The 22,705-nt window shown below is 49.6% G+C and overlaps 1 protein-coding gene across 17 annotated transcripts in view; it reads left to right on the top strand.

Moving 5' to 3' along the window:
- Nucleotides 1-22,705, top strand: part of MICAL3 (microtubule associated monooxygenase, calponin and LIM domain containing 3) — a 175,138-nt gene that overhangs the window by 72,675 nt on the left and 79,758 nt on the right. For 16 of the 17 annotated variants that reach the window (XR_003791078.1, XR_003791079.1, XR_003791080.1 and 13 more), the window contains 15 exons: nt 2,148-2,486; nt 4,447-4,654; nt 6,472-6,588; nt 6,994-7,095; nt 7,618-7,773; nt 8,737-8,837; nt 10,810-11,067; nt 11,409-11,524; nt 14,335-14,461; nt 15,344-15,440; nt 17,786-17,933; nt 19,915-20,111; nt 21,429-21,541; nt 21,631-21,693; nt 22,139-22,312. Coding sequence is in view for 14 of the 17 variants with exons in the window: in XM_029205072.1 (XP_029060905.1) it covers nt 2,223-2,486; nt 4,447-4,654; nt 6,472-6,588; nt 6,994-7,095; nt 7,618-7,773; nt 8,737-8,837; nt 10,810-11,067; nt 11,409-11,524; nt 14,335-14,461; nt 15,344-15,440; nt 17,786-17,933; nt 19,915-20,111; nt 21,429-21,541; nt 21,631-21,693; nt 22,139-22,312 (2,241 nt within the window). In the remaining 3 variants the exon portion in view is untranslated. The remainder of the gene's footprint in view (nt 1-2,147; nt 2,487-4,446; nt 4,655-6,471; nt 6,589-6,993; nt 7,096-7,617; nt 7,774-8,736; nt 8,838-10,809; nt 11,068-11,408; nt 11,525-14,334; nt 14,462-15,343; nt 15,441-17,785; nt 17,934-19,914; nt 20,112-21,428; nt 21,542-21,630; nt 21,694-22,138; nt 22,313-22,705) is intronic. The other variant, XM_029205077.1, reaches the window with a different exon arrangement.

Genomic DNA, 22,705 nt, shown 5'->3' on the forward strand with positions numbered 1-22,705 from the left:
TGGCTGCACGAGCAAAGCAAATAAAGCTGCAGAGGCCCCGACGGGCAACACCCGGGACCCTTGTTTCTAGTCGTGGGTTATTACCCTTTCTTCTGCTTCTGGATGAGCATGTCTGGTTTTCTCTGCCACTTAAAAGCCGTCTTTTGACTACCTGCAGTTTCTAAGATGAGCATTGACTTGTAAGAAGAAGAATGGGCTCTTTTCAGAAACTTTAAAATATTTCTCTTGCTGCTTAGCACTACCTAGAATAAACTTTTATTTAGGGGAAACTGAAGGTTAGTTCCATTTCTTGTTGGACTCTTGGCCACGTGGCTATTGGGACAAGCTGTTATTTAGCAGTGTGCATAGGAGGGGTTGTTGAGTTAGTGATGTATTTGAGATGAGAAGCCAAGTCAGTGTGTTTCAGGTAAAGAATGACCATCTTCACCTCGGCCTCTGCAGAACAAGTGCTGTGTCTGTTGACACAGAAAACACAAGAGGAAAGTGGCAGTTCCTCTTATTTAGGTACTGCCTTCTCTCAGGAAACCACCCACACCTCCAGTTGGTTCGATTCAACCTTATAATACACGGTGAAGTGTGGAAAGAAGCAGAATCTTATTCCTGCTTCCCAAGGGGGCTTCTCCCGCCTGTAAGAGCTTCAGGACGGGACGTGGGGCTCTTCCAGGCCTGGGGAGGCAAGCAGAGGGTCTCATCAGCACATAGTTTGGTGGCTCCCTTTGCCCTGGGCTGGTTCACTAAATAGCGGGTCACTCCTCACTTCCACCCCTCCTCCCCCCAACACAGTGGGTCAGCAGCTCCCTTCCTCCATCCCCTGCCATCTCCACGAGCAGGTCCTCTTTAAAGCAGAGCTCGGGCTCAGCCCTGTTTGTCACCCGGCGGGAAGTCGCCTGGAGCCCCGGGCCTGAGTCCTGTGGCTGGGAGGGTTTTCCCACACTGAACTCGGGGCATCCACTCTCACCTCACGTGAGGGAGAACTGAGGCCGAGTGGGGCAGCCCGGGCCTGGCGCGTGTGGACCCATGGCCGAGGTGCTGCTCGTCTTGTTGCCCTGCCCTGCTTCTCTGCTCGCCCTGTTCCAGCCTCTGGCCCTTTGCCTCCCGCCCCCAGCAGCAGTTCTCCGCAGTGATGACAAGTAAGTGTGGTACAGACCCAAGGCAGGGAGTGGGTGAAGGAGTGCTTGCGGGGCCCCTCCCTTCTTGAAGCTTCTCCCAGCAAACGTAGGCTGGTAGGTGCTGGAGGTTTTTGATAAGTGGGAGGTATAGACGGCATCATTACTGCTGTCAGGTTTCTTTGTGGGCAAAATGGAATGGCTGTAAAATCCTACCTGCCACGTGCCGTCCGCATGGCAGGACTTCGGTCCCTAAACGCCAACCTTGGCTCTGCTCTCAGACCTCTCCGCTGTGCCTCGGAAGCTCTTCAGAGCACGCTCGTCCTTGGCTGCCAGCTCCTCCCTCGCTGAGTCCAGATCTCCCCCGGAGCCCAGGGCTCCCCCGTGTGATCTGACCAGCCTTCACAGGTCAGCTACCACCTGTGTGCTGTGCCCCCGAGCCGACTCAGCCGACTGCCTAGTGAGCCCCTCCACTAAGGCAGCTCAGCTGTAACAGGGAACCTGCCACAGATGAGGGCTTCTGTTTGTAATCCCTCAGCCTGGGCTCACCACTCACTCCACGGGAAACATCCCTGACCCTTTCATCTGTAAGAGTCCCTTGCAAGCCTTCCAGTTTACTTCCTTTTCCACGTCCTGTGCTTCCTCCCTGCCTGGTTGACACTAATTCATCCTGAAACCCTCAGATATCATCCCTCAGAGGCTCATCCTGGATGAGGATCCCTCCCCCATGACGTAGGCGCTCTTCCCCTGCGTTCCCACATCCCTTGAGCCTCTCTCTCTCTGACAGTTAGTAGGGCACATCTAAGCTTCTGTTCACCCACTAAACTGTAAGATCCTTGAAAGCAACCGCAGTCTTCCTCATTTCTCTGCCCGCGGTGTCTCAGACGGTGCCTGGAGTCTAGAGGACGGGCAGCTTATCACGCTTGTGTAACAAGTGCCTGCAACACTTAGGAAGTGCACTCTGAAAAGCTATGTCTCCTAGAAAACGTTTCTAGATGCAGCTTTGGATTTGCTAACCGTTCCTCTTTCTTTCTTTATTAGATTAACGTGACGACGTCAGGTGGATCGACAGCCCCCCCACTGCCCCATTTGTCAGGGGCTTGAGAGTGGGGAGACATGGAGGAGCGTAAGAACGAGGCGACGAATCGGGCTCACATCCTCTTTGACCGGTTCGTGCAGGCCACCACTTGCAAGGGGACACTCAAGGCCTTCCAAGAGCTCTGCGACCACCTGGAACTGAAGCCTAAGGACCACCGCTCCTTTTACCACAAGCTCAAGTCCAAGCTCAACTACTGGAGAGCCAAGGCCCTCTGGGCAAAGCTGGACAAGCGGGGCAGCCACAAAGACTACAAGAAGGGAAAGGCGTGCACTAACACTAAGGTAGGGGCGGCCGCCCAGGCCCTGGGCACTGACCCAGGGACTCAGCTGGAGAAGGAGAGAGCATTGGGTGGAGGTAGCCTGGTGAGGCCACAGCCTAGGGAGGCCGTCAGGCTCACACTGCGGCAGAACTCTGTGGATCCGCTACCTGTGTTCGTTCATTCGACTGTTCTGTGTGCCCCATTTTTATCTCGTGGATTCACATAGGAACATTCGGGGTTTCAGCTACTGAGAACAGCCCTGCAGTCAAACACCGTAGGAGTTGTTTGATTTTGCTGAGGCTCTAGTTGGATCTCAGACTGTTAGGAGGATGCAGGCCTCTGAACAAAGAGGTAGCCAGGCCCTGTCAGTGTCCTGTCTGACCGTGGCAGCCTGGCGCTTGGCAAAGTCATTGTTCCAGACTCAGCCTCTGGTAAGGTGTAGAGTATTTGCCAACTTGGGGATTTTTTTCCCCACAGGCTTCAGACCTCCTTTCATCCATTTTCCAGAGGTCTATCTTGATAAGCAAGGGCTTTGTAAACCAAAGTATTTCTTTTGCTTTCTTCACAATCTAGAGAAATAGAGTTTCCATGAAACGGGTAGGCCTGGGCAAAGACCCGAGATGCCCAGTCACCTGTGCAGGGGGAGGCATGGGGAGAGGAGAAAGGTAATACATTCCTGCTCTCCTCCTTAGTAAGAGCACTTTCTGTGAGAAGTTCGGAAAAGCTAGCAGGGAAATGAAGTTGCAGATGACTTTGTGACTGTTGTTACTGTCCTTTCAAGAGCCTTAACTTGCCCTGTGTTGGTTTGCATTTGGGTAGATATTCATCCACAAAATGCAAGTAATTCAAGTGCACTCTATAGAGTTTTATATATATGCGTACATATATATATATATATATACACACACACACATATACGTATACATACATATATATATATATATATATATATATATATATATATATATATATAATTTTATTTATTTATTTTTGGCTGCATTGGAGGGGCTTCCCTGGTGGTACAGGGGTTAAGAATTTGCCTGCCAATGCAAGGGACATGGGTTTGAGCACTGGTCCGGGAAGATCCTACATGCCGCGGAGCAACTAATCCTGTGCGCCGCAACTACTGAGCCTGCTCTCTAGAGCCTGCGAGCCACAACTGCTGAAGCCCACGCACCTAGATCCCATGCTCCGCAACAAGAGAAGCCACCGCAACAAGAAGCCCGCGCACCACAACGAAGAGTAGCCCCCGCTCGCTGCAACTAGAGAAAGCCCGTGCACAGCAACGAAGACCCAACACAGCCAAAATTAAAAATATAAATAAATAAATAAATAAATTCATATGGAAAAAGAAAAAAGAATAAAAAGAATCGGAAGCCAGAAACAGTGCATGTCTTTCTTCTGAACGTGCATGCCAACTAGTTAAGATAAGTGTGTGGTCTCACCCTGAGTACTTCTCTAGAATATGGATCTTCAAGATCATTTCCCTGGATTTTCAGTCTAAAGTTGGTGATTTTAGAACTCTTTTCTGCACATAAAACTTTGGCTCTTGAAAATTACCACCTTGGAGTCTCTCAAGTGGTAGGTCCATTCCAGGACCCTAAGATTGCTTGGCTTTGTATTTAATGATCTGTGCCTCTGTGGACAGAGATCTGCTTGACTTAGAAACCTTCGAGAAGGTTTTTTCCTGTTGTTGAGAGATGAGATGTGATCTTCATATTGTGTGTTGATGTGAGGACCCAGATAAATGTGATCTGCAGGTGCCACGTCTGAGTTTCTGTCCAGCACTTACAGTTAAGTCTCCTCCATCCAGAGCGCCCACAGCTTTTCTCTGAAGCCATTGCAGGCACTTCTCTCTGACCCGGATGGGTTTGAAGGTTTCTTGGTCATGGGGAGAGTAGCCCTACTGGGGGGCTTTAGGGAATGGTGGTTATGCGCTCAAGAGGTGCTGCCTTCGCCCTGAAAGCAGCTGTGTTTTTCAGTGTCTCATCATTGGAGCTGGCCCTTGCGGTCTCCGCACAGCCATCGATTTATCCTTATTGGGAGCTAAGGTGGTCGTGATTGAGAAACGAGATGCCTTCTCCCGCAACAATGTCTTGCATCTCTGGCCGTTCACCATACACGACCTGCGAGGCCTGGGTGCCAAGAAGTTCTACGGCAAGTTCTGTGCTGGAGCCATCGACCACATCAGTAAGTGAAATCAGTTCTTCTGTAGGATCCCACCCCTACCCTCTACTCATTTTTCAGGAGAAAGAGTCAGGCAGATTACCAGAGGAATTCGTACTCAGAAGCCCAGTGTGTCCTGACATCCTTAGTATCTATTGTGTAGAAAACACACTCAGCTTGGAGTCAAAATACCTGCCCTCCAGTGGTTCTGTAACCTGAGATTCTTAACTACCAGGGTGTCTCCTATGAAATGAGTTTAGCTTAAGGAATTCTAACATCCTGAGCGCTTACTGAGCACCGGCAGTGGGTGGGATAGGATTGGGGCCAGGCTAGGAAACAGACTGCCAGTTTGGGCTTTGACCCTCTGGTGGCTCTTAGTCCGATGGGAGAAGCACGAGGTATGCAGCTTGCTGTGGTGTGCTAGGTGGGTACTCTCCTAATGTGAGAACAAAGACTCTGGGGATGGTCCTGGGGAGCCACAGTGATGAAAGAAGCAGACTCCTAGTCTGGCTGTGAGTGGCAAGTAGATAGTGGGATCCCTTTGGCCGAGTGATTCTCGTGAGGTCTGCAGCGTGGAGGGCTCCTGCTCTCCTCCTGTCCCCTCCAAGCTCAGCCTGGGCCTGTGATCGAGGCAGAAGTTAATGCAGACGGTGCTTTTGTTTTCATGCCGCTCTGAAAAGCGGTTCAGAACAGACTGTTGTCTACATTATGAAGTTGAAGTCTTGTCTGTTGATCATCATTAATGATTGCAGGACAGCCTTATCAAGGAACTGTTGTTCTGAGCTCCTCAGATGTGTCCTGTAAACATTCAGCTACTCACCCCTTTGCTCTTTGAAGCAGTTGTGCCAGTTTATCAGACACTGGCCAGCAGATGCCACATTCCACCGGCAGCAGAAGCCCTCTGTGCATCTGTCGGGCTGCAATGGGTAACAGCCATCTGCAGGAATGAGATGTGCGCTAGCAGGGGATTGAACAAGTCTTTGGGAGTGTGACGTGGAACGGTGCGAAGTGGGGGAGATAGCCGAGACGGCTGCGTGGAGGACTAGCACGTAGTCCTAGCTCATTGGTCTCAGCCTGTAGGCAGTCGGTGTTAACAGTAGACCGAGGTCAGTATATCAGCGGACTTGTCTGCCTTGTGTGTGGCAGGATTTGTCTTGGAGCTGAGAGGGTCCCACATCAGGGCCCAGACTTTCTCTCAGTGTACCTGGGGCCATCCGTGTCTGACACCTGGGAACTATTCATTGGACACTGAACAAATAAATAAGTCTCACTATGATAATGAGCAAGATTTTCAATTATTTTGAGCCTTAGTTTCTGCAGCCGTAGACCAGTGGTGGGAGGGGGAATGGTAAGAGACTAAGGTTGGTTTGAGGGATCCCCTCTCAGCGTGTAAGAGTGTGAAGATCAGTGAGGGAACAGGCTGAGAGAGAGATGCCGTGGGCAATTCAGGAAGTGAGGCAGCCCTTTGTATCCAATTGGAAGCACCCCTGGGGGTGCCTGTCTTCTGCCTCCTGTGGTGAGTCCTGTCAGGATCGTAGGTGCTGCTCGGTCACTGTGGCTCTGTGTCAGGGAGGATGGAAGGGAGAGTCTCCTTCTGTCTCAGAGCTTTTGAGAGGTAGGCTTGTGTGTCTCTCTAGAACACCTCTTGCACTGAATTGTATTTGCCCTTGAGAAAGAAAAGAAGACGCTATGGAGCATGGCTCGGAAGAGCCGCCTGCTGTAGGTGGCTTTGAGCATCTGGATAAACTCTGCATTGGTGGACGGGGGAACCGGAGCAGTGATGCTGACTTGTCCTCTCTACCCCCTGGGCCCTCACTCCTGTAATCTTCCTGTTCACCCAGGTATCCGTCAGCTTCAACTAATACTTTTGAAAGTAGCATTGATCCTAGGCATTGAAATCCATGTCAATGTGGAATTCCAAGGACTTGTGGAGCCTCCTGAGGACCAAGAAAATGAACGTGAGTGAACAAATGAAGGAGGGATAAAAGGGCCTTGAAGAGGTGAGGAAAGATGAGATCCAGGGAGAAGAGAGGAATCTGAGGGTTGTTTTCAGAGCTAGTTAAAGGGGTGTCTCCATTTGCACAGCCTGTGTCTTTGGAGGAACTTTTGACTTATGAGGAGGCCTCTGACATAGTATTAGACATTACAAGGGCTTGGATTTGTTATAGGAAGTCGTGTGGTGGGGACGTTCCTTTGTGACCCTTCCTCGAGGCTTCTTTCTCTCTTTGGTTTGTACCCCATGCTTATGCCTGGTGTGTTTTTGGCGTGGGGTTTTGTGCAGTCTGCACACCTGGGTACCTAGAGATGTCTTAGATATATGAATGGGTCTGGGTGATAACCTTCATTTTGACTTCCATCCGCAGGGATAGGTTGGCGGGCCCTGGTGCACCCCAAAACCCATCCTGTATCAGAATATGAGTTTGAAGTGATCATTGGAGGGGATGGCCGCAGGAACACCTTGGAAGGTACGGGTAGTGCTCCTGTCTCCTTCACCTGCTTCATGTGGAGGAACCCTGCCAAGAGCTTGTGTCTTCAGAGGCCCCGCTCCTGAGAATCCTCACGCGTGCGCTGCCTAGGCTGGGTGAACGGCAGGCCCCACCTTCGCCCCGCCAGCTGGTACTGGGCCACTTCTCCAGGGCACAGGGAGACAAGCCACCCGTGAGCAGGGAACATTGCAGGATTAAACCTAAGTTATGAAAGCAGACAGCGTCCCTTTTTATGAAATGGAACCCCTTGTACTGAGTACTGTTCTGGTCCGTCAGATTTCCAGCGGTGTGTTAGTTGTGGGTGACTGACGTCTTTCCTGGATTGTTACAGTCTTTGGGAGGTAAACACCTTATTTCCAGATAGAGGAGAGCTGCCCTAAAACCTTCCCATTGATTCCCATCCCCATATTCCCTCATGTCTTCCTCAGCGCCCCGCCTGTGTGACGTGATCTTCCTTCTTTAGCCAGCTTTTGCCACCTCTGAAAATTTCTTTCGTTCCAGGATTTCGTCGGAAAGAATTTCGTGGCAAACTGGCCATTGCCATTACAGCAAATTTTATTAACCGAAATACAACCGCAGAAGCCAAAGTGGAAGAGATCAGTGGTGTGGCTTTTATATTCAACCAAAAATTTTTCCAGGAACTGAGGGAAGCCACAGGTTGGTGTCAATGCCTCCACAGCCAAAAGGATAGAAATTTAAATACCGCTTGTGATCTTTCTCTTGGAGGGTTTGGTCGGGGGGGGGGCGGTCATCAGTGAAACTGCTGTGTTGTTTGCCCCTCTGCTCCTCCTTCACTCCCGTGCTTCATTCTGAGCGTTATGCTTTCTGTGTCTCTGTCTCCTACTCGGGTGTCCTTTGTCCTCATTGCAGGGATGGGCTGCTCCTCCAGCCCTTCCCCCTGCCTGGCTCTGCATGGTGGTGCCTGATGCCGTCGGCTGTTGGAGGGGAGCTCTGGTATGTTGAGAACCTGACTCTAGGTGTTGAGTGTGTCTTCTTTTTCCTGAGTTTGTTTGGCTTTGAAGTAAACCACGTGCTAGATAGAAATGAGGTTGTTGTATGATAGCTTGTGAATAGATGGATTCACTTAGACATTTTGCTGTAATAAAAATGTGTGGCAAATTCCACTTACCTATTTTCCGGAAGAACATGGTTTCTTCCCACTGCATCTGTTTTTCAGGTTAATCGAATTAAAGAGCCAGTAGTGCACTCTGTACTTCCAGGCATCCAGTTGTCTGTCCTGCCCGTGAGAGTCCAGGAGATTCCCCCATTGCCTTGACGAGCATCAAAGAGGTTTAACCTGAGAACTGACTCAAACCCTCTTACTAGAGGTTAACCTCTCCTTTCTTCCCATCCTTGTGTTTCTGCTTCTGATTGATTGCTGTTGCCAGGATAACAGGGTGTCAGGTGAATGCAGAGCAGTGTGAGGATAACCAGAGCTCCCCCCCTTTTCATGAACAAATGTGCAGGAGGTGAGGATCAGGCTCAGGTGCCTTTTTCATTTTCTCGTTCCCTGTCTGGAGTTCCACAACCCTGGCCTCTGTGGGCCAGGACAGTCTCTCTGGCTGCCTAACCCACCTTCATCTCAGCAGACCCTTATGTGCACGTTGTTCTCTGTTGCAGGGATCGATTTGGAGAACATCGTCTACTACAAAGATGACACACACTATTTTGTTATGACAGCCAAAAAGCAGAGTTTACTGGACAAAGGGGTGATACTGCACGTGAGTCACGGATTTCTTTTAAACCGCTTTTTATGTTGTACTGGGTCATGTGATTACCAAGAGAAAGAATTTTATTGTCTGATGAGTTTTTTCCTGCAAGGGGATGAAAATGAGTGCCTCACTCATCTCCTGGGACCATGTACTTTGTACTCCTCTGATGTTTTTTAGTTTAACTTAAAAAAAAATCTTTTATTATGGAAAATTTCAAGCACGAACGAAAGTGGAGAGACTTGTGTAATGAACCCCGATGTGCCTGTTATCCAGCATTAGCAGTTGTCAGCACGTGGCCAGCACTGTCCCAGGAGTACCCCTGCCCACTCCCCACTCCCACTTTGGGCTGTGCAAAGCAAATCTCACATAGTATTTCATGCATAAATATTCATTTTAATTTCAGGTGATTCTGTTTGTGGTTATGATGAGTTCCATATATGACCGATTATTGGTTGGTTAGTAGGTCATCTTTTGGAAGGGGGTTATAGAGGGAAGGGAGTTAGACCAAGAAGCAAAAACTGGTGTTTATGGGAGCCTGAGAATGGTTCTGGCTTTACTGCAGGTATGGTTACAGTGCCTGGATCAGGCTATATTTGGACCTCTTTATGGCCTGACAATGAGGGCTCTTGTTCACCCAGAGCCAGGGCCAGCTAAGCCTTTTTTCCAGATGACTAATTGTATGAGATGCCCTGGGATGATGACAGAACGTGGACGCAGAGAACCACAGGTGGATGGCTCCTTAAGGAGAGTTTCTTAAGTCTTAACTTGGTCTTGTTGGTCTGGATTTGAGAATTAACTGTCCCTGTGTGATGAGTGGAGAGAAGAGGCACCAGATGCGGTGATTTAGGCCCGCGCGGTTCCCAGCGCAGACTGGCGGCTGAATTTCAGGATGTCCTTTGTCTCTGCAGGATGATGATGGGTCGGGTGACTGCAGTCTGAGTTATGGTGCTGCCTTGTCTGCGGGCGGTGCTGGGGAGCTGGGAGCTCGTGGACCTCGTGTCTGTGTCTCAGCCCCGTGGCCCTTTATGCGTGTGAGGAGAACAGGACAGAGCAGTGGGCACAGCCCATTCTGCCAAAAGCATGAGCAAGATATATTTAGTTGGATGCTCTATCAGTAAGAAATAGCCGGTGAACACATTGGTATGCCTTGGGACCAAGCTAAGACTTAGAGCCCATGGTGGCCACTTACTAAGTGTTGAACAGTTTCTGGGACCAACCTGAGTATTTGTGTTTGGCTCTTACATCTTGTAGTGCCAGCGGAAAGTACCATCAGGAGCACTTGGAAAGCTTAGGTCCCACTTGAGAAGAAAGACTTGGCTCAGTGTGCCAGAGCTTCCAAAACAGAAAGGGAGTTTCTCGATCCTTTCTGTGGAAAGCCCTTTTCCCTCATCATTGTTTTTCTTTGCTGGTGGATTACTATGGGGACTTTCAGAATCTTGTGTATTGTTTTGAAGACTTCTGTTCCACTTTTCAGTGTATTTCTTCCCGGCCCCCAGGACTCCTATTGCCCCCACCTCCTCATCCCTCTGGCACTGAAGCTTTCAGGTTCTTCCTTTGGGTTCGATGAGCTATGCAAGGTTGAGTGTCCCGTGTAGGTCCAGCAGCTGCCCAGAAGATGGTGATTGCTGATAGCAGCCTGAACTATGAATGCTTTTCAGTTTGCAGAGCGTCATCACATTAAATCATTGTATTTGGTATTCAAAGCAACTCCGTGAGGTGGAGTGGACTAGACTGAAGAAGCAGTGACTTGTTCCAAGTAAATGGAAAAGCGGGTGCTGTTTCTAGGCGGCAAAACCTGTGTTTCTTTAGAAACAGCCTCCCCCCTTTTCTTTTGAATTTGCATAGAAGACTGCTTTGGGAACAGGGAGGGGAAGGCTGCGGAACTAGGTTCCGTCTGGCACGCGCAGCATGGCTGTGGCCGGCGGGCTCTGGCGCCCCTGCCTGGGCGTTTCCATCGAGCCTCTTCTCCCTCTGGAGATAGGACTACGCCGACACGGAGCTCCTGCTGTCCCGGGAGAATGTGGACCAGGAGGCCCTGCTGAGCTATGCCCGGGAGGCGGCTGACTTCTCCACCCAGCAGCAGCTGCCCTCCCTGGACTTCGCCATCAACCACTACGGGCAGCCCGACGTGGCCATGTTCGACTTCACGTGCATGTACGCCTCCGAGAACGCGGCCCTGGTGCGGGAGCACGGTGGCCACCAGCTGCTAGTGGCCCTGGTGGGGGACAGCCTTCTGGAGGTGAGTGCTGAGCAGCGGGAGGTGGCAGTTCGGGTTGGAGGCCTGGCGAGGGGACATCGCACTGAGGGGCAGCTCTGGGGTCCCAGCTAGGGAGCGAGTGTCTGCACTGCCACGCGGTCTAGTGTACAGGGGAGGGCCCCAGGCCACGGGGAGCCCAGGCTTGCCACTGTGGGTGGCAGTTCCGAAGGCTTTGTGACTTGCCCGCCTGCAGGTTGTGAAGTAGGGAAGGGAAGGGCAGGGTACAGCTGCTCTTCAACAGCAAACTCTTTCTCTCCTCCTTAGTTTAGTTTCCCTCTTTTAAAAGGTAATTCAGGTTAATTCTTTGTTTTCTGTTTCTGTAGCCTTTTTGGCCAATGGGAACAGGAATAGCCCGGGGCTTTCTAGCTGCTATGGACTCGGCCTGGATGGTGCGCAGTTGGTCTCTGGGAAGGAGCCCCTTGGAAGTCCTGGCAGAGAGGTAACCGGAGGGGCGTCCTTCTGCGGTGACACAGGAGGGTCAGTGGTTTGCTCCTCAGGCAGAGTTCAGGTTTCTCTTTCCTTCTTCATTAATGATGTTTTTATATTTAGGAGAGGGAAAGCAAGATAGGTATTCATAAAATCATAGAAACCTAGGGCTTCCCTGGTGGCGCAGTGGTTGAGAGTCCGCCTGCCGGTGCAGGGGACACAGGTTCGTGCCCCGGTCCGAACACGGGTTCGTGCCCTAGCCGTGGAGTGTCTAGGCCCATGAGCCATGGCCGCTGAGCCTGTGCGTCTGGAGCCTGTGCTCCACAACAGTGAGAGGCCCGTGTACCACAAAAAAAAAAAAAAAAAAAAAATCATAGAAACTTAAAGATTATCTAATCTAAGTGATGTTCTCTTATCCCTTTCAAATCAAATTTGTTACTGATGAATGGTATCTGAATCTTTGTGTAACATTGAAGGATGCTCTCTGATTCCTTTGTGACAGCTACATGAACAAATATTCGATTGGCCAAAAGGTTCATTCGTTTTTTTCCCTAAGATGGCTCTAGTAGCACTTAGTTATCTTTAACTTCATTCGAAACAATTTTGTTAGATTGTATGTGACAGCTGTCATATCAGCCTGCATTTAAAAAAAGACTTATTGGGACTTCCCTGGTGGCGCAGTGGTTAAGAATCCGCCTGCCAATGCAGGGGACATGGGTTCTAGCCCTGGTCCGGGAAGATCCCAAACATCACAGAGCAGCTAAGCCCGTGTGCCACAACTACTGAGCCTGCGCTCTAGAGCCCTCGAGCCACAACTACTGAGCCCGCGTGCCACAACCACTGAAGCCCGTGCGCCTAGAGTACGTGCTCCACAACAAGAGAAGCCACCACAATGAGAAGCCCAGGCACTGCAACAGAGAGTAGCCCCCGCTCACCAGAACTAGAGAAAGCCTGCGCGCAGTAACAAAGACCCAGTGCAGTCAAAAATAAATAAAATTAAATTAAAAAAAAAAGACATCAAAATTGGTGAATTTTTGTGTAGCCATTTTAATATTGAAGATGGAAGAAAAAAAGTAACATTTTCAGCATATTATGCTTTATCATTTCTAGAAAGGTAAAAACACACAACTGAAGCACAAAAAAAGATTTGTGCAGTGTCTGGAGAAGGTGCTGTGACTGACTGAACACGTCAAAGGTGGTTTGCAAAGTTTTGTGCTGGAGATTTCTCGCTGGACGATGCTCCACGGTTGGGTAGACCAGTTGAAGTTGATAGTGATCAAATCGAGACATTAATTGAGAACAATCAATGTTACACCACGCGGGAGACAGCCGACATACTCAAAATATGCAAATCAAGGGCTGAACATCATTCGCTCCAGCTTGGTTATGTTAATCGTTTTGATGTTTGGGTTCCACATAAGTTAAGCGAAAAAAACCTTCTTGCCCATATTTCCGCATGTGTTTCTCTACTTAAACGTAGCAAAAAATTCCGTTTTTAAAACAAATTGTGACGGGCGATGAGAAGTGGTTACTGTCCAATAATGTGGAACGGAAGAGATCGTGGGGCAAGCAAAAAGAACCACCACCAACCACACCAAAGGCCGGTGCTCATCCAAAGAAGGTGACATTGTGTATATGGTGGGATTGGAAGGAAGTCCTCTACCATGAGCTCCTTCTGGAAAACGAAACGATTAATTCCAACAAGCACTGCTCCCAATTAGACCAACTGAAAGTGGCACTTGACGAAAAGCGTCTGGAATTAGTCAACAGAAAACGCGTAATCTTCCATCAGGATAACGCAAGACCACATGTTTCCTTGATGACCAGGCAAAAACTGTTATACCTTAGCTGGGAAGTTCTGATTCATCTGCTGTATTCACTAGACATTGCACCTTTGGATTTCCATTTATTTCGGTCTTTACAAAATTCTCTAAATGGAAAAAATTTCAGTTCCCTGGAAGACTGTAAAAGGCACCTGGAACAGTTGTTTGCTCAAAAAGATAAAAAGTTTTGGGAAGATGGAATTATGAAGTTGTCTGAAAAATGGCAGAAGGTAGTGGAACAAAAGGGTAAATACATTGTTCAATAAATTTCTTGGTGAAAATGAAAAATGTGTCTTTAGTTTTTACTTAAAAACCGAAGGCACTTTTTGGCCAACCCAGTACATGAAAATAGTGCATTTAATCTTCCTGTCCTTAAACTAGAGAGACTTGTACTAATGAAATCAGTGTGGTAGCAGGGGATGTACTAACATAGGAGAAGAAATTAAAAGTGACTTCGAATCCAAAGGAAAACAACAAAGTGCTTGTGAACATTGACTCTCAACTGTCAGACATTGTGAAGCAGATAATTGCAGATGAGGTAAGGTCTCGGATTCGCTTGCTAATAAAGAACAAGTGCCTTGACCAGAGCTAGAGAAAGAGGATTTGCTGGATGAAATTAGTGGTCGATACCATTTTTAAGTCTGTTACCTAAGGTACTCTGGGTAAATTTGGTGGCAAGTTTTTTTCATCAGTGATTTTCTTAAAAATTAAACATTGGCCTACTTGCTAAAACAGCGCAGCAGTAAAGTAGAGTGAGACTTGGCTCCCTGCCCACAGCAGTGGACTTGCCCTTCTCCTTGGCCCCTAACAGTCTGGTGCCTGTGGGATCATTGAGATGGTGGGGATGGGAAGCCAGGGCTGATGTGGGGTTGGAGGCAACCCGACAAGGAGGAGGATTTGTCCCACCCTGGACTGTCAGAAAATAGAAATATTATCAAAGGAAAGGGAGGAGCTTCTGGTGCTGTCACTGCTCTGAGTGCACTGTTGTTCATTGTTGCAGGGAAAGCATTTATAGGTTGCTGCCTCAGACCACCCCCGAGAATGTGAGCAAGAACTTCAGCCAGTACAGCATAGACCCCGTCACCAGATACCCCAACATGAACGTCAACTTCCTCCGGCCAAGCCAGGTAAGCGCCCCTGGCCCGTCATCCGTGTCCCAGCCACGGTCAGGACCAGTCAGACTCTGTGAATACAGGCGCACACAGCATTCCTTCCCAATCCAAGCATACGTCTTCCTGAGTTGGCTGAGGGAGGCATCTGCCATCAGCAGACTGACCAGCTAGGGCAGCGGGTTGTCTGGTGACTGGAGGGCTCTGTCCCATCTCCTGGTTCCCGTGGACAGTGCAGGAGCTCAGCCCTCGTTCTCTAGTCAGGACGTGCAGCAGGCACCTGCGTCACTGCCACCAGTCACCGTGACCTGGGGCTGCCGCTCACCTTCCCTGAACTTGTTTCCCCATCTGTACCATGGAGGTCACCATCCCTGCTGCTCCCAGGATCGTTGTGCAGGCAGACAGCACTGGTCACTTGAGAGAACGTGCAAAGATAAGACCCTCTGCAAGTAAAAGATACTGCTGGCCAACTCAGAATGTCTAAAGCCTTGTTACTGCACTGAGAGTGACATTTTACAAAGCATAATAATCCCTGGGAGCTCAACAATGCTGAGAAAGCAGCCCATTCAACGTATTTGCCTGTGTTCTAGAGTAATTTTTTATTCACTTTACATCTAGGCCTCTGTGTTTGTGGGGGAAACCTGCTGTCACTGGGCAGCAGTAATGGCCCAGCAGAGACTGTGCAAGGGCCCTCCGTGGCTGTCTCTGAGCACAGGTTCTTACAGGTCACACGCATTTGTGTGTACGTGATCCACCGTATCCCAGAAGGGATTAAGGTTGGCGTTACACCTTCTGACTACACTTTCCCCAGCCTTCCACTTCAGTCAGTGTGCTCTCAGTCGGGAATTTATTACTTGGTATGTGATTTTCCTTCTTTACAACTTGTAAACTTCCTGCCAGGTGCGCCATCTGTATGATACTGGAGAAACAAAAGATATTCATCTGGAGATGGAGAACCTTGTGAATTCCCGAACTACCCCAAAATTGGCCCGCAATGGTGAGTCCTGGTAATGGCCTTTCCGCCGTCGAGAGCGTTCTGTGTAATTGGCTGAGCTGTTGGTGCGCACAGTACTGGCTCTCATGTACATGGTTCTCACCGGAGGTGGTTTGCCCCCAGGGGACGTTTGGTCGTGTCTGGAGACATTTTTGGGTGTCAGGACTTGGGGGGTTACTACTGCTCTGCCCCCTGTGGTACACAAGTCAGCCCCACAGCGAAGGATCAACTGCCTAAAGCAGCAGTGCTGTCGAGGCTGGGAAACCTGGTCTAAGGTGTCGCGAGGGTATAAAGAGAAATCAGATACGGTGCTGTTGAGAGGACAGGGGTGCGGACTTGGGAGCACACGCACACCAAGGTTTTCAGGGAAGGCTTTACAGAAGAAGCAGTGGCTTCTTAGCTGAGGACCACGATGGCTGCAGGACACGGTGATGGAGGCGAAGCTCGTGCGGTGCAGGCCCCTGAAGAGTTCTTTAAAAGGAGAGTGACTGGCCAGCTGCAGGTGAACTGGGACAGAGAAGGGCACTGGGGCAGAGCAGGTAGTTTAGAAGTGCGCCAATGGTGAGGCTGGCCGGTCCGGTGTTGATGCCGCGGATGAGAAGGGAGACGGCGTCCAGTCCAGCTGTGCCCGTCCATGAAGCGTGTGGCTTGACAGCATACATGACGTCTCTGAATTTGGGTTTCTGTGTGTGCAAAGTGGGGGTAACCATGCCCACCTCACGTTGGCTGCGAGGACTCAGGGGCGTGTCGGGGTGTTCGCTGCAGCACCTGGCGTGCAGCGGGGCGTCAGAAGTGGCTGCCGAGAGCATAAGGAGCCAGAAGCACTGGCAGAGTCTGAACAAGGACTCGGGGCTGAGAAGAATTGAGCTCTGTCATGGGCATTTTGAATTTGACATGCTGTTGGGATATCAAGGCAGATGTGACTACCAACAGGCAGCTGGAAGAATTTTCATCTTCCTCCACTGGGGTGTCACCTCCTTGAAAGCAGACAGTGTGTCTTTTATTTATTTTTGGCCGCACCGCACGGTTCGCGGGATCTTAGTTCCCCGACCAGGGACTGAACCTGGACCCTAGGCAGTGAGAGCATGGAGTCCTAACCACTGGACCGCCAGGGAAGTGCCCAGAGAGTGTCTTTGTTCACTGTTATTCTAGAACCTGGAATATTGAAGTCGTCCAGTACATATTGGATCAGTGGATACACAGACTTGGGAGACATCTGAATGAAGTGAATTCTGAAGCCAGGAGACTTAGGATGGTGACACCAGCAGGAGCTCTCTGTGTCATTTCAGGATACATTTTCCCTCAAAGACTGAAGTGAAACGGGATTTTTAGATATGCAGTTTTTGTTCTGTTATGTTCACAAATTTGTTATGTACAAATGGCTTAGTATAAGGTTAAGTGTTTTCAGCTGCTTAAGGTAAGGAACAGACTTTCTCGCACACAAATAGGAGTTCACAGATTCTTCTAAATGATCTAATCTGATCTAAATGTTCCATATCAGAGCTCTTCAGATGTGATCATGAAAAACGGTTTTTTATAAAGGCTATTCGTGGTTTAGAAGACACATCAGTGACTGGAAGACGTCCCAGTACGTGTGTCTATGTGTTGAGTTTTTCAAGATGTGACCACTTGTCATACTGAGTGCCAAGCCTGGCCTGGTCTGGCGTCCTTGGCCTTGCCTGTGTGGCCCTGCAAAGTTTCTTCACTTGGCAGATTGCTCGGTACCTTGGAAAGTGTGAGAGCAAGTGTTTAACGTGCTGCTAGGTGGAATGGAACGTTTCTTCTCGGGTGCTCCCAATGTTACCTTGAAGGGAAGGCGTTTCCTCCGCCACCTGCCAGACAACTCTCCAGGGAAATCTTAGAGCCATCACGTGTGAGGGTGACAGCTCAGCAGGTGGCACCCTTCCCGTCCGTCCCTGTCCTGGAGAGTGGCCAGGACCCTGGGCTTCAGCGTGAGAGGATCCACAGCATCCACTTGTGATCTGTCATGGACGGGGCATGGACGTTGACCTCAGAGTCTGGATAAATTGGTAGTTTCTTGTCTACCATAAATTCCATGGGAATTCCCTGGCAGTCCAGTGGTTAGGACTCTGCAGTTTCATTGCTGTGGGCCTGGATTTGATCCCTGGTTGGGGAACTAAGATCCCACAAGCTGCGCTGCACAGCCAAAAAAAAAAATTAAATTAAATTCCACTCTTATGATACCAGTTAAGTAACTTCTTACTTTTGAAAACCAGTGACGACTATTTTGCCCTTGCCTTCAGTATTTTTTCAACCTGGTTATGTGGATTCCCTATCAAAGCTACCAGGTGACCGCACTTCCAGTAATAACATTGTTGTTGTTTTAGAGTCTGTGGCTCGTTCCAGCAAACTGCTGGGCTGGTGCCAGCGGCAGACAGATGGCTACGCTGGGGTGAACGTGACGGACCTCACCATGTCGTGGAAGAGCGGCCTGGCCCTGTGTGCCATCATCCACAGATACCGCCCTGATCTGATGTGAGAACAGGCTCTGCTTCATCTGTATTCCCACAGGACTTGCGAGTGCCCTGCTTCCAAGTGGCCAAACTCTGTACCTTTTCCTAGAACGAGATATATATAAGATACTTCTTCTGGAAGTCAGTCACTAATTTTAATTTATAGTTATATTTAAAGCTGTGTCTGTTAGGCATTATGTAGCTCAATCCAGGAATTATTAGCTGTTTGTAAAGTCTCAGCACTCAAAACGTGGAAAACTGGTTATAACACCCCCAGGCCTGTTAACATCACAGGAAGGAAAACTCTGTTTCTTGGCCCCAGGCTGAGCTCTGCGTTCAGCCAGCTCTCTCTCCAGTGCTGCTGGTCACGAGGAAAGCCTGGCCGGAGTGTGGGCTGAAGGCACGCATGTCACTACCAGCAAAGCACTTCCTCCATTCACCGGGGCTTGTCGGCATTGTCTCTCGTCTCTTGCACTTTTTGCAAGCGTGCTCTGTTACACCCCTAACACTCAGGTGGCCTTACGCACCTGTGCGGTGACATTTCCTCTTTTGGTCATTCTCTACTCACCTAAATGCAGACTAGTATGACAGGATGACCCAGGTCAGCTGTGGTGACCGGTGCACCCAGATTTCCCCGTAGGCATTCGTTACCATGGAAGCCAAACAAGAAGATTCGGAAACGAGCAGAGCATGTGGCATTATTTTGGCTGTATGTCCTTTCATCATTAGGTCCACTTACGGGCCCATTTTTGTGTATTTGTTTTGTTCTAATGATTACTTAAGGAATCCTGAAAGATCTGGCTCTCTTTTATGTTAATAAAAGAAAGGGGCTTCACCTAGTGCTTAGGAGTGGGGGTGCTGACGTGCTTGATAAGCGGAAGTGGCCTCTGTGCCCCTGTCCCTTAGCTCACGCCGAGACTGGTGAAAACTGAGTTGGAGTAGGGCTTATTGACCCCTCTGGGGGGCAGGGGGCAGCCTGAGAATGACTGCGGTGGATGACACAGAAGTGCTCAGGAGAAGGGCCAGGCAAGTCAGTCCTAGTCCAGAGGGAGGGCAGGACAGAAGGGGGAGGGCAGGACTCCCTGAAGGGAGCCTGGTGCCGAGGGGACACACTCCTGTGGGAATGGACCGAAGGCTGCCGGGGGCCCGGGCGTTTCCTCCTGACAGTGCACAGAGCCGTGAGTAGCTAATTTGGCACCGTTTAAGCTGCCGTGACGTCACTTAGGATGAGGCCCCCCCCACAGTTTAGTAGGCTTAACATACAGAGTAAAGGAGTTTAAAAAATGAAAAACGGTTGCGGAGTCAGCAGGTTAACACAAAATAAGGCCTGCCCAGTTAATCTGAAATCAGCTAAAGAAGGATGCTGTCAGTCTTTACTTGATTGAATAGCAAGAAGCCTGAAACCCAGTGGGAAATGTTTGTTAATCTAAATACTTAGGAAATTTAGCAGTGGAGAAATCTTCTGAGGAAAGTTTTGGAATTTCCCTTTTAATTAGAGGGGAAGGCTGAGTAAGATTCACCAGAGCTGATTTAGTACATCAACAGCTTGTCAGCTCCAAAGGACACAGGGGGTGATGGTTCCAGGCCTTTAGACACAGCCTGATCCAAATAGGACCTTTATTGTTGTTGAGCCTGAGTTTAATACATGCAGACCACACACGGGGCACAGGAGAAACTTAACAAAAACAGTTCCTTTTCTTGAGCTTACATTTTAGTAAGAACTTTATGTTATTGATAAAATGTTATGTTTTCCAACTTTTCCCCTCTTTTCTCTTATGGGTAGATTGTCAATCCTTTCTTCTCCCTGAGGATGATTTGCATTTCATTAGTAAAAGGAGGGAGACAGAAGTGAGAGAGAGAGGTTTGCTCTCCGATTTCAGTGAGGCCTGCACCCTGGATTTTAGCTGAAGGACCGAGAAATAATGATGACTCTCTGATACCGTGTTTTCTGGTCTGGGGACAAGCAGCCCATCTTGACACGTTTTCCTCGTCCTGTTTCTCAGAGATTTTGATTCTTTGGATGAGCAAAATGTGGAGAAGAATAACCAGCTGGCCTTTGATATTGCTGAGAAGGAGCTGGGCATTTCTCCCATCATGACAGGCAGAGAGATGGCCTCGGTGGGGGAGCCGGACAAGCTGTCCATGGTGATGTACCTGACCCAGTTCTACGAGATGTTCAGGGACTCGCTCCCCTCCCGAGGTAAGGGCCCCCCAGGGGTGCTGCCGTGTGGCTCCCCTGCCTCTCCTTCCCCTGTGCCCCTTCTTCCAGCAGACCCGCTTCTCTGCACTGTTGTCAGCCCGTCGTTCTGACCCGGGTCTTGCTCAGCAAACCTGCAGTTGTGGAGGCCATGAGCATTCCCGTCTAGAACCTTGTCCTTGACTCCACCACCCTTGTTCCCTTTCTCTCAGAACCAGACTTTTTGAAAAGGTGCTTTTGCTGTGGCCTGGACTTCCTCACTGCCTAATCTTTGTGACACTTTGCAACCCGGCCAAAACTGTTGTCCGTGGTCGTGAAGAATCACCAGATGCATGTTCTTCCCTCCTCTCTCACCTCTCAGGTACCCAGCTGTTCTGCGTTGTTCAGCCCTTGGAATGACGTCCTTTCTCTTGAAATTCTCTCTTCCTCTTGGCTTCTGTGATCCCGGACTATACTTGCTTTGTTCTCTTTCTTCTGTTAACTGTTCCTTCTCTGGCTTCTCTTTCTTCTCCTACCTTTTAGTGTTTCCAAAAATCTTCCCTTGGCCCTCAGGCTGTCAGAAAACAGACTGAATAAGCATCATGATGCTTACAAGTGTTGACCATGGTACCTGACCTGGTTTACATCCCATTGCCTCCACCTAAAGTCACTAAACTTCCCTGTGCCTCAGTTTCCCCATCTGTAAAGTGGGGATAATATGTACATGGCTCGATTGTAATACGCTAAGAAGAGTGTTTGGCGGATGGAAGCACTTAAACAAATGTTAGCAATGTATTATTAGTTTCAATTATTATTTCAACATTACTATTGTTACTAATAAAACATTGGAACCCACAGAGTTTAGATACCATTCTCCAGTGCTTCTGGCCCATGTACTTGTAGACATCTGTGGCTTTCTCTCATTAGAGATGCAGTTCTTACAACAGACACGCACAACTCTGACATCAACAAGCACACCCTGAACCCATGACCCGAGTCCCGTCTCCTCCCCGCCGATGCCCCTCCCTTTCTCTCCCGGCCTGAACTTTTCATCTTGAAGTGAGGCTTCGGCACTCTCTTGTAACCAGCAAGCAGATTGCAGCATCTGAAAAGCAAAAGTGGAGGTTTTTGTGACTGAAGTGGATTGGGGCAAGCGTTGGTTTTGTTTGTATGGATGGAGAAGAGAAGGCCCAGCGTCCAGGGCTCTGTGTGCATTTTCTCTGTGGAGTTCCTACCGGGTTCAGAGTGCACGAACCCTCAGAGCTTCCTGAGGTTCCGAGAGCCTCCTGCAAGGAGGCACCCTCAGGGCTGTCCTTGGACACTGCTGGTTTCTGCCCACAGACGCCTTGGACCTGAATGCCGAGGAGAGGGCCGTCCTGGTAGCCAGCACTAAATCCCCTATCTCCTTCCTGAGCAAGCTGGGGCAGACCATTTCTCGGAAGCGCTCTCCCAAGGTAAGTGGAAGGGTTTTTCCTCCAGCTGCAGAACTAATGGTACAGTGCAGTGACTAGAGGAATGCGGTTTCCCTTTGCTCTTGGTGCAGGACAAAAAGGAAAAGGACTTGGATGGTGCTGGGAAGAGGAGAAAGACCAGCCAGTCGGAAGAGGTGAGAAATATCTGGAATTTGCCAGAAAGATTGTACTGAATTGCCCTTCTTGGCTGAAACGCTTAATTCCCAAATCGGTATTGCTAGATCTTCTCAGTTCACTCTTTGTGAGAATTGTTGTGCACAGATGCTTTCTGTGGCCTTTTGCCTTTGTGTAATTTTTTGGAGAGCATCCAGGGAACGCACACATGTGCTCTGGGCCTTCCTGTCTCTTTGGAATCCCATATGTGGCGAAGGGCAGCAGCTTTCCTGGGATGTGACCACACCAGCAAGAGCCTGAGTACCTCTTCATACTGCCCCTGGGCCCGAGGCCATCTTGAGATTTGAACCTTGAGGAGAGCCACTGAGCTCGACCTAAAGCAGGGACCAGCCGCTGTGCCAGGCCCTGGGGTGTGGGCAGGGGCTCCTCTAACCGAGGCTGGCTCTTGATACCCCTGTTCACCAGGAGGACGCACCCCGGGGCTACAGAGGAGGAAGGCCTACGCTGGTGAGCACACTGAGCGACCGGAGGGTGGATGTGGCCCTTGGCAACCAGAACAAGGTGAAGTACATGGCGACCCAGCTGCTGGCCAAGTTTGAGGAGAACGCGCCCGCGCAGTCCACGGGCGTGAGGAGACAGGTAAGCCCGGCTCACACCTCGCCCGCCCGGACCTGGGCTGGCCACAGAGGAAAGGGGGGTTAGTGAGTGAGACGGGGAACTTCCCGGTCCTGAGGGCTCAGGGCTCGAGACTGGCGTCTGCGTGGGGCCGGGACGAGGGTTCCTGTCCTCACCAGCCAGGCCCACCTGAGGATCTTTAAAACGGGGTGTCCAGGTCTGTGTACGTAGGTGTGTGTTTACGTACATGCATACGTAAGTAATATAAGAGGTACCTGCTTATTGAGGAAAATACTGGAAAGTGTAATTAAGGCCCCTATAATTCTGTTAATATTTTGCTATGTTTCTTTCTGGTCTTTTTTTAGTGCATTCTTGTTTTCATGGTTGAGGTCATTCTTAACGTACACTTTTCTGTTC

Source organism: Monodon monoceros, unplaced genomic scaffold (genome assembly GCF_005190385.1).
Source record: "Monodon monoceros isolate NGI ecotype Baffin Bay Population unplaced genomic scaffold, NGI_Narwhal_1 Super_Scaffold_6, whole genome shotgun sequence".
In the NCBI taxonomy this organism is placed as follows: Eukaryota; Metazoa; Chordata; class Mammalia; order Artiodactyla; family Monodontidae; genus Monodon; species Monodon monoceros.